Raw genomic sequence first — 20,822 nt, 5'->3', positions numbered from 1 at the left:
ATTTCTGGGTTTATTAATGTAGCTGTTATAAATTAGATTTGTCATATTTTATATTTAATATTTAATTTCATATTAATAGCATTGTTCTAGATTATTATGTAATTATTAATTAAAAAAATAACTTATTTATAAATAATATGATAAATCTGAATAAGTCCTGCATGTAGAAAACACTTTGTGTTTCAGATTAGATCAGCTGTATTTTGCCGCAGTGCCACTTTTGTCCTCTGGATGGCGTCATCTGGTTTCTCCAGCAGCAGCTCAGTGTGTGTGTACTCAATAAACCGTGTGTTTGTGTTCCTCACCTTCCAGAGCGCAATCTCAACCCAAAGGCGGCGTGTCTGAAGAGGCGGGAAGAGGAGAAGGTGTCGTCGGACGGTGCTCCTCTCTCATTGGCCGGCGCTCACCACAGCATGGGCGAGTCGTCCAATCCCATGGGACAAATGTAAAGAGCCACACCCCCGTATATGGTCAGAATATTTCCCTCTACACTGATCTGCTGTTGTACAAGTCCCAAAGCATCAATCCTGCAATCACTCGCTTACTCACAATAACAGAATTATTAGGCAAAGTGATGCAGAACGTTTGGATTTCTAATCATTGGTCACATGCCACGTAACTTCATTAATCAAACGATGACTAGTAATCTATGAGTGGCGACAAAAACAAACCTAATCACCTTTAAAAATGTAAAAATGGGCGCATTTTAACAACAGATTGGCCGTAAGTGTGGGTTATAATTTGTGTACATAGAGATTTTGATTTTTAAACTATGTATTACATAACAATTAGTAAGGCTAAATGAAGATATCTGCACACATTGAAAGGTGCATGTACACAAAATCACTGACCATTTCATTCAAGAGTGCTGTTTTATGATGATTGTCATGATTTGTTTTAGTCTCCAGATTGTCTGATTTAATTCCTCACTGTTTGTTTGATTTAGTAAAAGCAGAAATAAATCAAGTAAAAGCATGAAAAGAGCAATGTTCACATTGCATTATGGGTGTGAACAGATACATGCGGTTCCAAAGGTTCATGTTCTCTGTGTAAACCACTGTAATGTGCACTTAATGAGTTTACGACTGCAATTGAAGGCGTTAATTAAACCCAGCTCATTCATCTTCACGTTAATTTACAGATTTTATGATGAGGGAAAACATTCAGTAAACAGATATTTTTAAAGATTATTTTTTTAGAGGCGTTAAGAGCAGCAAATAGAAGAAAAATCTGCACTGTAGTGTCAGTATATGATTATTTTAAATGTGCAGTTTACATTTTACTCCAAAATTAAAAAGTTATATTTTGTATGTAAACAATGTAAAGGCATTTTTAGGAATGCTTATATAAAATGTAGTATAATGCAGTATAATTTTCAGTACTGCATTACATTAATGAGAGTACTTTTATTATTTTTATTTATTAACATGTTTTGCATTACAATTACAAGAATTGTTTAGTTAAATTAAACGATCAAATATATATTGCATAAAATATCTAATATAATATAAATTATTATTTACATGCAGTATAATATTCATTAATGTACTACATTTTTATTTATTTACATATTTTGAATTACAGTAATGAGAATTATAAAAATAAATAATCTAAATATTACATTAACAAAAATATAAATTATTTACACATAGTGTCATTTTCATTATTGCATTACATTGATGAGAGTACTTTATTATTTTAAAAAATTTTATTTTGCGTATTTGCATTAAATAGCAAGAATTATTAAAATAATCAAAAATATATATAATATAATTTATGTCATTGCAGTATAGTTTTCATTGCTGTATTACGTTAATAATAGTATTTTTATTATTATTATTATTATTATTATTATTATTATTATGAACATTATTTACATATTTCCATATAATAATTATTATAATTCTATAATGATTATTATTAATTAAATATATAATATAATATAATATAATGAATTATTATGCCCATAATGTATAATTTTCATTACTTCTTTACTTTTATAATTTTCATTTATTTGCATATTTTACATTGCCGTATTAATTAAATTGCATTGCAGTAAATTAAAGAATTAAGGAGAAACATGTGGTTCAATAGCATGAAAATATCGACCTCCTAAAAATAATCCCCAGTTACTTTAAGCACAATACATATTTAGAAGTGCTTTTGAGTTAAGGTCTCTCTCCCTCTGTCCATCTTTCAGGTCGAAGCTGCCAGAATTCATCAAAATGATGAGCGATCACTTCCTTTGACAGCGTCATTTCTGCCCCGACCGTCAGTCAAACAATCAATCAAACGAATGAACGAACGAACGAACGAAAGAACTTCCATCCATCCGACCAACTCCTGCGTGTTCCCGTTCCTGACTGCGTCTGTGAGGATTTATCCTGTAAATTAGGGAGTGGGGCCGGATTCGTTGTGCATATCTTCCTCCAAGCATTCCCTGTTGCAAAAGAAGACGTTTTTATGTACGAACACACACACAAAAAAGAGCGACGGGCGATTCTTCAAACATATCATGATGTTGTGGAGGTGTGGAGAGCAGCCGTCTGATTTCAATGGCAATCCTGTCCACACTGTGGAACTTCTGTAGCTGTGCCTCACGGAACTCCTTACGGAAAAATAGAATTAGGAAATTCCCAATCAGTCGGGACGAGAGGAGCTGTCAATCAAACGACCCAGACGGGATTCGGCTGTAGAATTTGACAAAACCCTTCAAACCTGCAATAATGTTGTTTTAGTTCCTGTGAAACCAGCAGATCCCGGCAGTGAACGTTCAGAGGCCGTTCTGGAACTGCTTTGGGCTCGTTTCGCGAACTTTTGCGGATCACCTACGGAAGTCATTTCTCTCCGTTTATTCGTTTGTTTCTAGCCATCGACTCTCCCGAAGCCCTCCCGGACCCCGAAGATGCAATTTTAACATGTCGAAACTACAACCAACGTGCCTTTTAGAGCTCATATCATCACACAACTGGAGGAGAACATTATCTAGGATGCAAGCGTATAGGAAACGTTAGTTATTAGGTCTATGCAGTCAGGTTTTTTACGACCTGGAGTTTAAAAAAAAAAAAAAAAGTAAAAAGGTAAAAAAAGTATTTTTTGGATAAACTGTATTTAATGTACTGTACGGCTATATGTAATTAGAAGGTGTGTCCAGCCCCGTGTGGCCCCGCCCACAGCCCCGCCCACCTGTCACCGTCGTTATTGAGCATTGTATTATAGATATCCGCTTTTACGAATACAGGCTTGTTGTTGAGCCGCTGTAGTACAAATGTGTGGTTGTACGTGTAAAATGGCTTTTTCTCTTTTTTTATCTCTCTATTCTTCGTCTGTACTTGTTTCTCTGTCAAAAAAAATGGGAAAAAATGGACGGGAGGCACTGAAAGTGGACACAAATCTATTAGAAAATCATTATATATAAATGTAGAAATATATACAGTATATAAAGAGACGGAAAGGAGTTCACGAGGAGCGGTTTTTCATTCTGTAAAGCCGAGCGGAGACGTCCCCAACGCCATCCGCACCGAGAGACGTGACTCTATTTTTCATAACGTCACCGCGATCGCAACGGCGGCGAACGATGCTCTTGCGAAACCGCCGACGAAGGGAAACACACACGGACATTTGTAAATTGTATGCAACAAATGCAAACGTACCATTATTTTGAAATTGTGTATGTAAAAGTTATATTTTTACATGTAGGCTGTTGTTATTCTGTGTTTAGAAATGCGTTGTATCAGTTCTTCTCTTTTGTTTTTTCAGAAAAAATACTTCATTGTGTGTTGAAATGTGTCACATTGAAAATGTAGTGAGAACAAAAGCAAAAAAAAAAAAAAGTATGTTTATATTTGCGGGAACATTTTTCTTTTCTATAACGGTGGGTGGTGGGGGTCGGGAATCAAAGCTATACGATTACTCTCTCATCCTCTTTCATCATTACATTGTCATTTTTAATTGAGTATTTTTTGTGTAAATAGACGCGGGTCGACGACCTGCCGTTGATCATGTGGCCTGGTGAGGACGTGATTGATTAGCGTTAACGTGTGTCAACAATCAGACCTTAATTTACATTCTCACTTTCGCTGAAAGAATCGAAACGACGACTCGGATGTTCTGCACATTTGCCACCGGCCCTCATACGCAAAATTTAGGCCTGAATTTAATGTAAGTTGCATATAAAATTTGGACGATGCAGTTTTAAGACGATAAACTTAATGTGGTGCATATTTGTCGTACATGAATTAGATGAAACTAAATGGTTTATACAGTATATTTTACATCAGTAAACCCATTTTATTTCAGTTTCATGTATTTCACCTAATTGACTCTTACGGAAACCTGTTTCCACCACAGAAAAAAAATTATAAAAAATAAAGGATATTGTAAATTTATGTATTAAAGTTTTTTGTTTTTTTCTATCTAACAATTTGAAAAAGTCTTGCAGTTCTGACTTTTTTCCCAAATTCTGTTTATAGCTCACAATTGACTTTTTCTCATTTCTCAATCTTGCAATTGTAAACTCAGAATTCAGAGGAAAAAAAGAGAGATTCAGATTTTTTTTTCTCGTAATTCTAAGTTTGTTTACAGAATTGCAAACAAAAAATTCAGAATTGCAAGATATTAACTCAATTTTCTTTTTTTTTTTTGCATATCTACTTTAATATCTTTTAAAATTCTGGCTTTTTTCTTGCAATTCTGACTTTATATCTCACAATTCAGATATTTTTCTCACAATTCTGCATTTATTTATCACAGTTTAAACTTTTTCTGGCGATTCAGACTTTATGTTGCAGTTTTGTGTTTATATCTCAAAATTCTGAATTTTTCTCTGAATTCTTTTTGTTTGTTTGTTTGTTTCCGCCATGGATTAAAACATAAAAATTCAGATTTTTTTTTCATAGAATTGTGGGAGTAAAGTTGCAAGCTTACAAACTGAAAATTCACAAAAATCTGCTTTTATATCTTTCAATTCAGACTATTTTCTCACAATTCTGTGTTTATATCTCGCAATTCAATTCTTTTTTCCTCTGAATTCTGCATTTGTATCTCTAAATTCAGATTTTTTCTCAGAACACTTTTTGTTTGTTTGTTTGTTTCCATCATGGGTTAAAAAATATAGAAAAAGGTAATTGCGACTTTTTATCTCGGAATTACAAGAAAAAAAATCGGAATTGTGTGATATTTTTTTTTATCCCTGAAATAAGCTTCTATAGTATCCTGCTTGTTCCACAGCTAGCCATATTTTATATATTAACTAAATAAATTTAATTGTTTTCTCAATGAACAGATTTATGCTGATTTTAATCAATGTGAATAAATGCAATTTGATTATTTATTGATGCCATTATGGTTTGTACAGTATGTTTTAAGTATAGTATGACTGACAGAAATGCATCACATCATGTTTATATGTTAATGGTAAAACACTTAATGCAAATTTTATATAGCATAAATCATAAATTAAGGCCTAAATATGTTTTTATTTTTTTTTATTTTATTTTTTTATGCAGAATCACAACATGCACAATGTCATGGGTTTTTCTACTTGATTTGCAGGTTCAAAAGATTGCCGAAAACACTCCAGCAAAAGCCTAGTGTTGAAAAGTGTGGTACATCTGTACTTTTGCATTGCTTCAGACATGCTAGTGTTCTTGTCCTTCAGTAAATTTTGAACATCTGTATTTTGCCAGTGCTAAAGATGTTTGACTAATTCTCTCCTTGTGCCACATCATGTTGTTGTAGCCAATTGAATTACTATGATTGCAGTGGAAAAGATGATGTTTTTCCTCTTGGTTGTTCATAATGTACATACTTGTTCTTGCTTTTATGAACTGATATTTTTTAGTCCAATGCAGAACTGAACTGTAAGTGATCTTTTCCATCCTCAGAAAGCAAACCTGGGCAGTGTCATCTCTGTTTATTTAAGTGCTCCTCACGTGGAGGATTGTGAGATAAAGATTATTTGACGCAAACAGCATCGTACAACTGGTCTTTGCTGCTTTCTCAGTGCGTTTGTCCGACGGATGCGTTGTCTTTGTCACTTGAGTGTGATTTCAATAAAGAGAGACGATCTAGAAGCTCAAAATATCCTCTATATCCACTGCCAGATCACATTTTCACGTCAGTTAAGTGGATTGAGTGCTGATTTCAGTGCAAATTTAACACACAAACCAACAATTAAGAGTTTCAGTAAATGTAATCAGCATTTCTGTCATGTTTTCAGCCAAAAACATCTTTAAAAGTAGACAAAAATTATGGAAACTTGTTTGAAAACAGTCATTATTTGTGTCTTTATGACGCACTGCAATTTGCTTAAGATATTAAGACTTGTTTTAAGATAATATATATGAATTTATTCAAATTGTTTTGTTTTTCTTAAGTTAGTGTGGCATCTGCACTCAAAAAAATACTTTGAAAATTTTAACAAATGGCAAGCAACACTGAATTAAACATGACATGTAAAACCAGTTTAAACTGGAATAGAAACTATTTTAACAACATTTTTAAAGGTGAAATGTCTAATGCCAAACAAAACAATAATGCCAAAAATGATGGAAACTTGTTTGAAAACAGTCATTATTTGTGTCTTTACGACACACTTCACCTTTAAATTTGTTTTTATTTGTGAAGCAATTTGCATAAGATATTAAGACTTGTTTTAAGTTAATATATATGAAATTGGTCAAATTGTTTTGTTTTTCTTAATTTATGCATATGCAAAATTTTGTGTGGCATCTGCACTGAAAAAAAAAATACTTTGGAACAATTTTCACAAATTTTAAACCGGACTAAACTATAAAATTTTAATAACACTGTGGTAGAGTTGTGAAGGTGAAATGTATAATGGCAAACATAATGACATAAAATAATGGAAACTTGTTTGAAAACAGTCATTATTTGTGACTTTATGATGCTCTTCACCTTTAAAAACATGTATTTATTTGAGAAACAATTTGCATAAGAAATTAAAACTAATTTAGTGTTTCATATATATATATATATATATATATATATATATATATATATATATATATATATATATATATATATATATATATGAAATTGTTTGAATTGTTTTGTTTTACTTAATTTATGCATAGTGGGGAAAAAGTTGTGTAGCGTTTGCAAGGAGACAATCTTCACAATTTAAGTAACACTGAATGAAACATGAAATTTTAAACCAGGCTAAACTAAAATATAAACCATTTTAACAACTTTACTATGGTAAATTCTTGATAGTGAAGTGTATAATGCCAAACATAATGACTCAACCAATGACATAAATACAGTGGAAACTTGTTTGAAAACAGTCATTATTATGAGTCATTCATTTGAAAAGCAATTTGCATGAGATGTTAAGATTTTTTTTTTTTTTTACAAAGCATTTAATAAAAAAAAAAATTGTTTGCATACAGTATGCATGATATTCCCTGAGATCAAGTCTAATACTGAATGCAAGGTTAAATATATAAACTAGTCTTCCATTTTTGACAGTTAACTTTTAAATTTGAAATAATGTATTGTGTTTTTATATAATGTAAAAAGTAGAAATGATGTGTTGAATGTAATCCCAGCTTCATAATCGCGAGCGTGTTCAAGCACAACTGACAAGAGGAAAGAAACATCTCCAGATCACACAGAATAAGTCCAGCCACTTTCAGCCTTCAGCCAGATGTTTATCGTCGTATTCGAGAGCATTTATGAACCGTGGCCTTTAATTCTTGTTAGTCGTTATGCAACTCAAGAGAAGAATCGTGACCCTCAGAGACTCGCCATGTTCCAGTGCCTGGATTTTTGTTATAAAGCTTCTTTAGTGCATATTTGACTATGAAAAAGACAAATGCATTCGGGAAAAATATCACCTGCATTTCAGATCAGACTCAATTTGGCGAATTTTTTGCAGGGCGATCCTTTTATACCAGTGATGTTGACAAAATAAGAGTCTGAATCGAGACTGTTCCCCTTTATAGAGTCATTCATATAAATGTTTGTTACTTTATTTTGCTATTTAAAGATGATTTTGAGATGCAGATGTGTTTGAATGAGAGAAATGAAGCAGTGATTCGAAACACAGTTACACGTCCTGTCTAATGTGTGTGTGTGTGTGTGTGTGTGTGTGTGTGATTCATTTTCTGGATTCGTTTTGATTTCTGTTGTAAATGTGATGTTGTTGTTGTTGTGTTTCTCTAAAGCTCATCCTCATCCTCATCTGTTTGTTCTCATCCTGTAGTAACTCGATGATATCATGTACATGACCGTCTGTAGCAATAAATGTGCCATTTTTATGATCTACCGCTTTCAGCTTTGTTTTGTTTGTTTTATTTGAATTAAAATTTTAGATTTTTAATATAACAAAAGAACAGAAGCAGCCAAATTTAAATTAATTTGCATGAAGTAACCAAACATTTTCATAATATTTGTATAAAAGAATTGTGAACATGTTTTAAGCACAGACTAAAGGACTAAACCGACTTTATATGCTCAATTTTTAGATATTATATTATATTATATTATATTATATTATATTATATTATATTATATTATATTATATTTTAGATTTTTGTGGATCATTTTTTAGTATTTATTTGAGTTTTTATGCTAAATTTTTAGATTTAAATAATATAATTCAGACATTCATGAGTATTTTAATCTTGTTTTCCAATAACAAAATACAGTTATGTGAAAAGCAAAACTGCGTAAGACAATACCAAGATAATAAAATATTTTGTCATAAAATATCCTAGTTTTTATATATAAAATTGTTATAATGGTTTATAAAGTTTTGTATCTTGCTCAATTGATTTAATCATTAAAAACATTATTTTATTACTTGTGAACATTCTATTTTAAATAAAATATTTCAGACTGATATTTTTGTCTTCCAAAAAGACATTGAAACATATTGAAACAAGATACATTTATTTCAGACATAAAATTACACAAGATATAACACAAAAGCAACATGTTTTCAGAAAATACTGTATCTAAAGTTTTCAGAAAATATCTTTGTTTATTTTGCGTCTTGCTCGATTGATTTAAATAAATAAATTTATTCAGTAATAATAATTATTTTTGTAGTACTTTTACCTAATAATTATTTTTGTAGTACTAAAAGGTTGTCTTCTTTAATCACCATAAAATTTTAAACAATATGAACACATTTTTGTTTATTTTACTTACATTTAAAAAGTACAGTACCATGGTAACAATAATGTTTTACCAAACGAATATAAAATGTATTTACTATAATATAACAGAAATAAAGGCACCTCTAAAACCGGTGTAAACAATGACAAGAACAATGCTTAAAACGATCAGAAAATGTTCCGAACTGCGCTCTTAAAAATAAAGGTGCTTAAAAGGTTCTCCACAGCGATGCTATAAAAGAACCATTCAGTCAAAGGTTCTTTAAAGAACCATCTCTTTCTTACCTTTTTATAATCTGAAGAACCTTCTTTCATCACAGAGAAGCTTTTGTGAAACAGAAAGGTTCTTCAGATATTAAAGGTTCTTTATGGAACCATTAAGACGAAAAGGTTCTTCTATGGCATTATTGTGAAGCACCTTTATTTTTAAGAGTGTGCGTGCATGTTTTAAGAGTTTATCTTCCTTTATTTAACCAGGAAGGTCCCGCTGAGTGTCAGCATGTCTTCAGGGAGTCCTAAACCCTGTTTTACTGTAAACTGTGAGACGCCCAAAGCGGGCCGGTCCTGTACAGAACGTCACAGACGTGCTTGAGCTCTGAGCTGTGAATCTCACTCGCTGTCCCTTTGACAGGATCACTGTCTGTCTGTCAGCTCAGATCCACCCAGGAACTCCTGCCACATACACACACACATACTCACACACACTCAGCACAGCGACATGCCTCATTAACGTGTGTGTGTGTTTCATGATCAGTTTATGTAAGGAGCATATTCATGCTTTATGACTAGATATGATGTTTAGATTCTAGTAGTTTTCATGATCAGTTTATGTAAGAAGCACATTCATGACTTATTACTACACGTTGTTTGGATTATAGTGTGTGTGTTTCATAGTTATTTTAGTATCATTTAGTTTTGGTTAATATTTTGAAACAGATTTTATTTTTATGCTCTCAGTTTTCACTTTAATTTTAGTTATTTTGTAATTCTAGTTATTTTTTTATTTTATATTTTATATGATTGTATATTATTTTTATATATCTATAGTATTTATTAATGGTTATTTATTATTTTTTATTTAGTTTTATTTAGTTATTTTATTAAATGGAAATGAGAAATGTTGTCTTTGCCGTTAGTTAAAATAAACTAAGTTTAATATAAAAAGTTGAATATAAGAAATCGATTTTTATATTTTATTTTGTTTCAGTTAAGGTTTATTTTAAGTGATGATTTTTTTTGTGTGTGTGTGTGTGTGGTTTTAGTTAACCATAATAACCTTTGATGTTTTTTGTTTGTTTGTTTGTTTGTTTGTTTGTTTGTTTGTTTGTTTTCAGACAAGTATAAACAAAGTAATTCTGGCACTAAATACATCCACTGTGGTAAACAGAAATGTTACCCTAAAATACCCACATTACTACAATAATATTGTCGTAAATGCCATTAAAATAAATAGCAGAAATATTCTGATTCTTATACTGTTTATATGACATCCCATATGAATATATTATGATTTTACTGTTTCAAATCCTATAGACTTCTATTCATTTATATCAAGTCCTATTGATTTTTGAAGAGCTTTTATGATGGTTTCATGGCCTAATATTCTGTTAAACGGGGAAATAACTTGATATGTGTCTGAACACGATGAGGTGAATGACGACATGCTTTAAGTGAAAGACACAGATACTCTGAAAGCACAATAGGTTTCACTGACTTCTTCTTTTCCCTCCTTATTCAGCATGTTGGCTAAAGGCATGCTGGGAATCCACTCCCCGCTGTGGCACGCAGGAAAAGCGGTGTGACTTCATACGTAATGCAGTAATGAAGTAATGTATGAATTATGCATAAACACGCCGTCAGGTCAGTCCGCGAGCGTCTGCTGCAGTGCATTGTGGGTGTGGTGGAGGGTCAGGGTCACGCGGACTGACAGAATTAATAAACTGATCTGTTAGTGTTCATTGGCGTGTGTTTGAGTGGTGGATTTGTCAGTAAAGATGATTTTGCTGAACTAATGCTCTGTCAGCATTGATTCATCATAGACATGCATTTTGACCTGTAAGATGTTTATTTTATTGTTTTAAACAGGCATTTAAGCTTGACTTAAAACCAAACAATAACTTAAAATAAAATGAATATTTTGTGCATGAGATTAGCACAGAAAATGATTTTGAACAAAAATGCATATATTTTTATTGGAAGTCTATTTATTTATTTATTTATTTAGCAGATTTTATTTAACAGATTTTATTTAACAGATTTTATTTATTTATTTATTTATTTATTATTATTATTATTATTATTATTATTATTATTATTATTACTGTGTTAAATTCTGACCTTATTTTCTTAGCACCAAATAACAACAACAACAACAACAACAACAACAACAACAACAACAACAAGACATACCAAATTTGTATGTTAATTAGAAGTCTGTGATTTCATTTTATTTATTTATTTATTCATTTATTTATTTGTTTTATTTGTTTTATTTGTTTGTTTTATTTAAAAAGTGGCTTATACCAATATTTTTTATTACTGGTATGATTTATTATTATTATTATTATTATTATTATTATTATTATTATTATTATTATTATTATTATTATTAGTTTTATTATTATTATGATTTTTTTTTTTTTTATTATTATTTTTATTATTATTTTTATTTTTAAAATTATTGATTTGACAAATTTCTATGTTGATTGGAAGTTTATGGAAGTATTTATTTGTTTGTTTGTTTGTTTGGTTGGTTGGTTGGTTGGTTTTTTTTGTTTGTTTGTTATCAATATTTTTGTATTACTGATGTGATTAATATATAAAGATATGTATTTTAATAATTAAAATAAAAAAATATTTTTATTATTATGTGTTGTTATAAACTACTTATAAAGAATTATTTCTAAATATTATTTATTATTATTATGAATTCTGGTGAGTGCTGGTTTTCAGTTTAATTTCTTCATTATATTCATAATATTGCTGGGTTAGGCATTTTATTAGATCCTGAAAGACTGGATATAAACGGATATAAATGAATCTGATTCTAGAACTCATTCAAAATTCCTTAAATGGTTCAGGATCATTTGAAGATTTCCAAATATGGTGATGAATAACATCCGCTCTTGTATAAAGCAGATTTACCACAGTAAAACCCTGCTGCTGTTGATAGGTTTTACTTCTCAATGCGGCTGGAGGGGCGTGGCTAAGGTTCATGGGCGTGTCTCAGGCCACGCCCACCCGTGCACAGGTGACCCGCCCAGGTGTGAAAGTCACCGTGCACTTCAGCAAGAACAAACACACCTGAGAGACACGAAAGGACACGGACCTGCTCCACATTCCACGGTAAACTCACTTCCCTTCACTTGACGCTGCATTTACTCCATAAGCGCTTTAATATATCGATTATCGATCATCTGCGACGCGACAGTGCGTGTTTATCTGCGATCAGCAGGTCAAAGTGCGCCTGAGGTAAAGATATTTATCATTTCTGATGTTTAATATGAAATGTGAGCTGCTGTTCTTTCAGATTTAACAAGTTTAGTGACTTTTAAAGAGGTTTTGTATAACAAAAGTCAGAAATATTGCCAAATATTTTTTTAAAATATATTAATTCCAATCAGATATCATTAGAAAGGTGCATGACATTTACTATGGTAATACTACTAGGCTATATATAAGAAGCATGGTATTACCTTGCCTCTATAATGGTTTTAGGATCATGTTTTTTTGTATATTTATCACAGTAAAGTAAATACTGTTTTAGGTTATTTAACAGGACTATATATATATATATTTCCTTGGAAATATACTATGATAATACTGTAATGTCTACAATACCAATATGTTTCTTGTATATATATGTGTATATAAAAACATGGTTTTGTATATATGTGTGTGTGTGTGTGTGGTGCTACAATAGTTTTAGAACCATACTACATTTTTTGCATATTTACCATTGTATTACCATGCTCTGTAGGCATTTACCATTGTGATACTTCATAATGTTTTTTACTGCTTGATTTGAAGTGTCAAAAATGGTTAATATGGTTTATACACACACATGTACCATAGTAATTACATTATTTTTTGGATCTTTGAACATATACCGTAGTAATTTCATGGTAATCTGTGAAGTACTTTGTGGTATTGTATATAAATACCATTGTATATGCATATATGAAAGTACCATTGCATTGCCTTCCATTACCATCACTGTACCGTGGTATCAGCATAGTACTTTCTATACAGGAGGTTTAAGGTCATGCATTTGTGTTTGATAATTATCGATCACAGACTGTCTGTAACTTGTGAATGGTTTGTGTGACGTGTGAACATGAGACATCAGACCCGTCGAGCCGCATCCGTGACAGTAATCATTAAAGAATCACATCAAGGTGACAGCGCTCCGCTTTATTTGATGCTCACAGTGTTTCTAGATCTTGACACTGCATTAATTGTTTCCTTGAAGGAGGAATGCGATCCGCCCGAGAGGTGAAAGTGCTTATTGCTCTGGTATTTAACAGGACAGATTCCTTCTTTTCACTCGAGAACGGGCCTTAAACCAGCAGAACTAGAAGGAAGTATTGATGTGCTGGGTGTTCACAGACAGACTGAACAATAGCGGCAGGAGCGGCTCTATTGTGGCATGATAATTAGAGAAAACAAGAAAAATGTTGGTCAGCTTTAGTCGGCTGTTTTTGCCCCGGTGACTCACTGTTGTTACTGTATGTAAGGAATCATTCATATCGATCAGTTTGTATAAAATAGCAGCTGATCTTAAGAGCTTGAGTTTTTGGAGAAGCTTCTAGCTCAGGGTTTGAAAACAAAGTTTTTTTTTTTTTAAACTTCAGATTCCTTCAGACATTGATGAATTCATTACTTGAGCAGTAATGCGTCATAGTGAGATCTGTTACGCAATGATTTACAGCGTTTGACTCACTCATGTTCTCACTGGTGCATGTCAAATCAACATTATTCCTGAGTGATTTGTATCGCTGTGATTACACGACCAGGCAAACGTGTGGACTTTGGAATGCATTATATATGCATTAGCTACGATTTGGCATTCCTAGAGCGCAAGCTGTAGATAATTGGGGAGGTCATGGGTTCGATTCCCAGGGAATGCATGGAGTTTTAGACAAATATTCATTTGAGATGTCTTTGTTTACAAATCCCAAGGAATCCATTGATTTTTTTAGACTATATTTGTTGTTTTTCTTTACAAACATACATTTATTTTATTTGTTTGTTTGTAGAATGTATTGAAAGAAAAACAACATGAGGTGCTCCAGCAATGATAATGTCATGGGTTCGATTCCCAGAGAATTAATAGATATTTAGACATATATACATTTGTGATATGTTTGTTTACAAACTTGCATTCATTTATTTATTGATTGATTGATTGTAGAAGATACTAAAGGAAAAACTCATCAAGAGCTTTAGAAACGCTAAGGTCATGGGTTCTAATCCCAGGGAATGCATTGTTTTTTTTCTTTACAAAACATTCATTTTATTTGTTTGTTTGTTTGTTGAAGATATTGAAGGAAAAACATCATGAAGTGCTTTAGCAATGGCAAGGTCATGGGTTTGACCCCCCCCCTCCCCCCCCCAAAAAAAGTATACCTTGAATGCAATAAGTCACTTTGGATAAAAAAAGCTAAATATGTAAATGTAATAATCTTACTTTTTTCATTTAAAATTGTCTCATTAAATCTTTGAAATTAGATTTTTAGACAAATATATTTCTGACTCATTTCATTACAAACCTACGTTTATTGTAGGACATATCTTCAAGTGCTGCAGAAACACCAGTATCATGGGTTCGACTCCCAGGGAATGCATAGATTTTTAGAAATACTGTATAAATTTATGGTGGTGTTTCTTTACAACCTACATGTAATTATTTGTTTATTTATTTAACGATTGAAGAAGATATTGAATGAAAAACATCAAGTAAATGGTCATGGGTTCGATTCCCAGCAAATTCACTGATCTTTAGACATGTATTTGTGATGTGTTTCCTTTACAAACCTACATATTTATTAAATTATTTATTTAATGACAATACAAGATATAGAAAGATCATAGGTTCGATTCCCAGAAAATGATTTTAAAAGTCACTTTGGCTAAAAGCCTCTGGTAAATGCATAAATGTAAATAGTAAATATAAATACTGATCTTAACTGATCATAAAAAGATATTTGAGCAAAGACTTTTTATTAAATGATTAAAATTAGATTTTTTGACAAATATACTTGTGATGTTTCGTTACAAACCTACATTTATATACTCATCATACATGAATGCAATTAAATTTAATCACTTTTTTCTCCATATTATTCTTTAATATTGTTATTTCATAACTCTTGAGGGCTTTATTATTAGTAGTAGTATTCTTTAATGTGTCCAAACTCTTGATTGCTAGTGTATGTTTGCCTCACTACCGATGTGAGCTTACAGATGATCTGCGTCTTTAATGAAATCTACTTGTAGACCTTACAATTCAATAGAATGCAAAAGAAATGCAATATTTTTTGACGTGTGTTGTTGTTTTTCCCATGGCAACTGGTTATATTTGAAGTAGAATCTCAATAGAATAGTATATATGATATGATTAGTGTCAGTCCAAACTTGCTAGCTCAGCTTCTTGTAGATTTCTTCAGGTGTTTGGACGAGGTTTGTTGTCTTAGTGGAAATCCGTGAGATAAGAGCTGATGTGTGATGTGAGGAATGTTTGCTGCCGTTTTATTTTAAATGATATCAAACACACAGGTATACGAGCGCCGCCCTCAAACGCATTCTTTCATAACTTTCATTGTGCATCATGTCAATCGTCTGTTTATTAAACCATCTGTGATGTTGCCATGGCGACCATCAAAAAACTCTATGACTCATCTGGCAGAGGTGAAAGTGTCATTGTTACAATGTAACATTCCATTTCCCGCCATCCACAATAGAGCTGCAGGATCAAACCTTCTATTATAAACAGACATCCGCCTTATAAGTCAAGCGCTGGCCGATGACATCATAGAGGGTTTTAATAAGCAGCCTTATTGAGCCGAATCTGAATTAGTGCATCAGGGATGGACTGTGATGCCATTTGAGTGATTTTTTGGTTCTGAATGTGAGGAATGCATTTAACAGGCCTGAGAACATGGAGCTCAAGTATGTTAAGAATGAAGGTGTCACCCGTCGCTTTTTTTATACAAACAAACGCCCAGAATCAACCTCAGAAATATCTCAGGAGCTTGTCATTCTCCTGAGGGTTTGTATTATACAGCAGCATATTTCATGAGTGTTGTGCAGGAGCTTGTTTACACTGGTGTTCTGCAATACTGAAGTGCAAAATTACAGTAGTGTAAAGTCAGTACGTTTCTCAGCTCTTTTTGAATTTCTGCTTGAGATTTGAAGCATTAATTAGGTGCATATGCTTACAAGAAGTACTGTAGTACTGCCATGGGTTTATGCTAGTGCTTCCATGCGAATATCGTTTTTTTTTTTTTAACACGGTAATTGGTTATACATTTGAAGTAAATCATATGATTAGTATCATTAAAATCGTTTGTTTATTTTAAAGTGCCATAAAATAAAACCTTCGCTGTATCAGAGTTATTTTAGAATTATTGATATACTATTATAGTTTTCATTAATATTTTAAATTTGTTATTATTTTCATATTTTCTGCTTTATTTTTAGTAGTTTTAGTAATTTGGTGTGCTTTTTTGTAATTTTTATTAGCTTTTGTTTTTTTTTATTTGTTTTTTTTTTTTAAAATGTTGTGTTTTTTTTAATGATTTTTTGTTTTTTTTATTTTTTATTTGTTTAAACTAAATAAAAAAGTTTTTAATTTCATAAATCATTTTACATTTTAATTAGTTTAACAAGTTTAGTAATTTGTTGTGTTTTTCGACATTTTTATTTGTTTTTGTTTTTTAAATATCTATTTTTTTTGATATCTTTTAGTTTTTTTGTTGCAAAGGGACAGATTATTTCAGGTTTGTTTTGATCCTGGAAAGTTTCTGGAAATTTGCCAGGAAGTGTTCCAACCCTTTGCAACCGTAGTTATTTTCATACATCAAGTTAGTTAAAATGATAAATGTTGTCTTGGCATATAGCTGAATAAAATAAAATAAAATAAAATAAAATAAAATAAAAAAGTCACATTTTTTTTGGTTAGGGTGTATGTTTGTATATGAATATGGTTGCTGTGACTCTTGTGTTCACAGTGTTTATTCAGTGTATTTGCTGAATTTGTTGTAATTACACGGCTGTCTTCGGCTGTACTGCAATGAGAACACCAGGAGCCCGGGGCCTGATCTGCTGTGTGTTTAGATGCTGCTTGGTGAACTACAGCTTCTGATCTGCTGAGTGACCTTCAGAGATTCACAGTTCTGCTCCTCTTATTGCAGACACATCAGTTTTTCTCATCTGACTATCACTGTTAAACTCGGTCGGCAAGTTATTGGTGCCAAACGATTGCACTGAAATTGTATGATGGATTTGCTTTTAAACCATTTTCATCGAGGAACTGCTAGGAAATTACATCGAATTAGATGTGAAATTTTGAAGTAGAAAGACTAAAATTGTATTTTCTTGTTAAACATACTCCAGTTATTTAATAGTGTTTCATAAACAGCTTCAAAACATCTCTTTTTTTTTTTTTTTTTTTTTACATTGTACTATAAGTACCATAATATTACATACTGCAAAAAAAAAAATTCTTAATGAGTGTTTTTCTCTTATTTTCCATTTTAAAATCTACAGATCCTTGAACTAGGATAAATTTGCTTTAAAGTATAAAGTATTTAGCATTTTTTCAGTATATCTGACAAGTTTTAATATCTTGTGAAGCATTACCTTTTGAGCAAATTTTTTTGTGAGTTTTTAGGATTTTTTATATTTTAACTTAAAACTAGTAAAACAAGACTAATTAAAATTTTAAAAGCTGTGTTTAATTCATTTTACACATGTATTATTTCATTAGATTTTTAATTTAATTTAATTTTTTTTTGAAGAAAATGCATTTGCCTGAGATTTTAATTAAGAGATTTTTTTTACAGAAGGATTATTATTTTTGATTATTATTTTTAACTAAAACTAAAACTAAAACCATAAAAAAGCCATTATTTGAAATAAAATAAACATTAACTGAAATAAAAAAAAAAAGTTATTATATTTTATTATTGTTAATAATAATGATAATCATTTTTCACATTTTATTTTATTATTTTTATTGTATTTTATTTTATTTTATTTTTTTTTTTTTAAGAAAATGCATTTGCATGAAATTTTAATTAAAAAAATCATTGTGTACAGCAGGATTATTATTGTTAATTAAAACAAACCATAAAAACATTTTCATTAAAAAATATAAATATTAACTGAAATTATTTTTTTTATATTTACTTTTATCTAACCTATCTAACTGAAAAATTAAAAATAACTCAGATTAATAATAATAATAATGCATTTTATTAATAATGAATAATATATAATATATATATATTTATTATATATATTTTGTGTATATAAAATATTTGTGTGTGTATATATATATATATATATATATATATATATAAATATTTTTTTTTTATCAAAAAAACCTTATATTTTGCTCATTTTAATCAGTTTGACAGTGGTAGAGTAATTGAGAAATGGGTTTTGGAGTGTTTATCATTGTAAGAGTAAGCACTGAGCTGTTTGCACACTAAATATAGATCTCATAATGTCTCAATATAGAGTCACAGTGTGAAACATCATCAGTAATGTGTGTGGTTTAAGGACAGGATCGATGTGTAACACGTTTAGTGATTATTCTGCGTTCATTGTTTGTGTCAGTGAGTTGCCTTTAGCTGTTCTGCGTGTAATAATGGTTTTGGATGATAAGGGCCACTCCTTGTTTGCAGGATTGACAGCAGGCTTCAGCTGCATGTGTGTTGGTTTTGAGTTGTCAGTCGTCTGTCAGAGCCTCGTTGTTTCTGTCTCTCCTATTTCATTACGGTCTTATTTGCATGTGAAGTCGGTTGCCTGGTATTTTTCCGCCTCCCTGAAGGATCGCCGCTCGTCTCGCAAACACAAAACTTGGCAACCACCCAATATTTAGTCACCAATTATTTTTCTTGATTGGGCTTCTGTCTCCGGCACAATTAAGCTCCACATCAGGGCTAATTGGGATGGAGTTTGTTGGGTTGTTTTTGAAACTCAAAGTAAGTAAACTTTGGCTGAGGAGTGGATGCATATCGCCCCCTGTCCGCTGCTCCGAGATGACAAAATTTTTTTTTATATTTTTTATTTTTTTTAGAATTTTTTTTATTTAATTAGATTTTTATATTTTCTAATATTTCTATATTTCCTAAATTTTCTATCATTTAATTTTGTTGTGTTTTTATCTTTTTATTAGATTATTTTTGTTTACACTGTAAAGAAGTTTTTTGAAATTTAAACATTTTAATTGCAAAAAAATTGCAATTATCGGTGTGCATTTTAAAAGAAAATACTCTTTCAGTCTTTCTATTTCAAAATTTCATTTTTATAATATATATATATATATATTCTCCTTTATATTATTTTCAAATAATGTTTCCCTTGTTGATGCAATTTCTTTCATTCCTCATCAGAAATCTTGAATATGCATTGCATGTGTGTTATTTTTGCGACGTCTGTATATGTTCTCGTTTCTGTGTTTTTCTGTGTGCGTCTCTCTTTGTGTGTGTTTTGCTTGAATGATGACTTGCAGTCAGTCGTATTAATCCATTGTTTCATTAAGGTCTGAATAATTCATAAAAGAATAAAGAATGCGAAAACTTAAAGCAGACTGTCAGCAGATCGTCCGTCTTCTTTAGAAACTATGAGTGCAAAACCTTTCACATCTAAATCCAGGCCAGTTTCAGTCGTCTGGACTGCATCGGCAGCATGCATTACGGATGATCTGATAATTATCTGCACGCTCAGATGCTTGTTTTTAGCGGCTGAACTGCATCTGCGTGAACTCCTCTCTCTATAATCACTGCTGTATTGTTCGGCCGGTTCGACGAGGCCCTAATGGAGGATAAGTGGCCAGAGATGCAGATCAGCGTGTGTTTGTCAAGCTCTTGAGATGGTCAACAAAAGGCTTCCAGCTGTGCTGCTGATATTCCCATTATAACACCTGACATCCGGCCAAATCCTGCGGCTTTCCCCATCAGCCGGTTCACTTCGGCTTTTATTAGAGGGAAGTAAGTAGAAGCGATCGCTCAGACAAGCCTCGAAATACAGCCTCGATCTCCTGCTGGAGAAGCAGCTAAAGCTAGAGTCAGATACTACAGCAGTTGGGTTTAGCTGCTTTGTGGGAGCGTTTGGTCATTAGTTGTGATGAAGAGAGATGGTCAACCAACAACTTAACTGTTCGATTAATGAAGTAATAATATAATGTGTTAATATAAGTAATAGTTATAATAATAATCATCGTCATCATCGTGAATTTTATTTATATTTATATTTAATTTGCCAAACCTTTAACTGAAATAATAAAAAGTAGTTTTATGAATAATAATAATTGTATTAATGCAATTTTTAATATTAATTTTACCGTTAACTGAAAAAATACAAAAACTAATTGAATATTAAAAATAATAAATTTTATTCATTTTTTGTATTTTTATTATTGTCAAATCTTTAACTGAAAAAAAAAAATAC

General features: G+C 31.4%; 2 protein-coding genes across 2 annotated transcripts in view; both read left to right on the top strand.

Annotated features, from left to right (window-relative positions):
* LOC109057078 (transcription factor 4) overlaps positions 1 to 4,304 on the top strand; it is a 50,725-nt gene extending 46,421 nt beyond the window's left edge. Inside the window, exons 12-13 of the mRNA XM_042748061.1 lie at positions 313 to 470; positions 2,201 to 4,304. Coding sequence (XP_042603995.1) covers positions 313 to 449 — 137 coding nt within the window. The 3' untranslated portion in view covers positions 450 to 470; positions 2,201 to 4,304. The remainder of the gene's footprint in view (positions 1 to 312; positions 471 to 2,200) is intronic.
* Positions 4,305 to 12,509: 8,205 nt separating this feature from the next.
* LOC109064854 overlaps positions 12,510 to 20,822 on the top strand; it is a 31,216-nt gene continuing 22,903 nt past the window's right edge. Inside the window, exon 1 of the mRNA XM_042748029.1 lies at positions 12,510 to 12,614. The gene's annotated coding sequence lies outside the window, so the exon portion shown is untranslated. The remainder of the gene's footprint in view (positions 12,615 to 20,822) is intronic.

The sequence above is a fragment of the Cyprinus carpio genome, chromosome B21, assembly GCF_018340385.1.
Source record: "Cyprinus carpio isolate SPL01 chromosome B21, ASM1834038v1, whole genome shotgun sequence".
NCBI classification, from domain to species: Eukaryota; Metazoa; Chordata; class Actinopteri; order Cypriniformes; family Cyprinidae; genus Cyprinus; species Cyprinus carpio.
The sequence above is the reverse complement of the archived record's forward strand: the minus strand, read 5'-3'. Positions and strand labels throughout refer to the sequence as shown.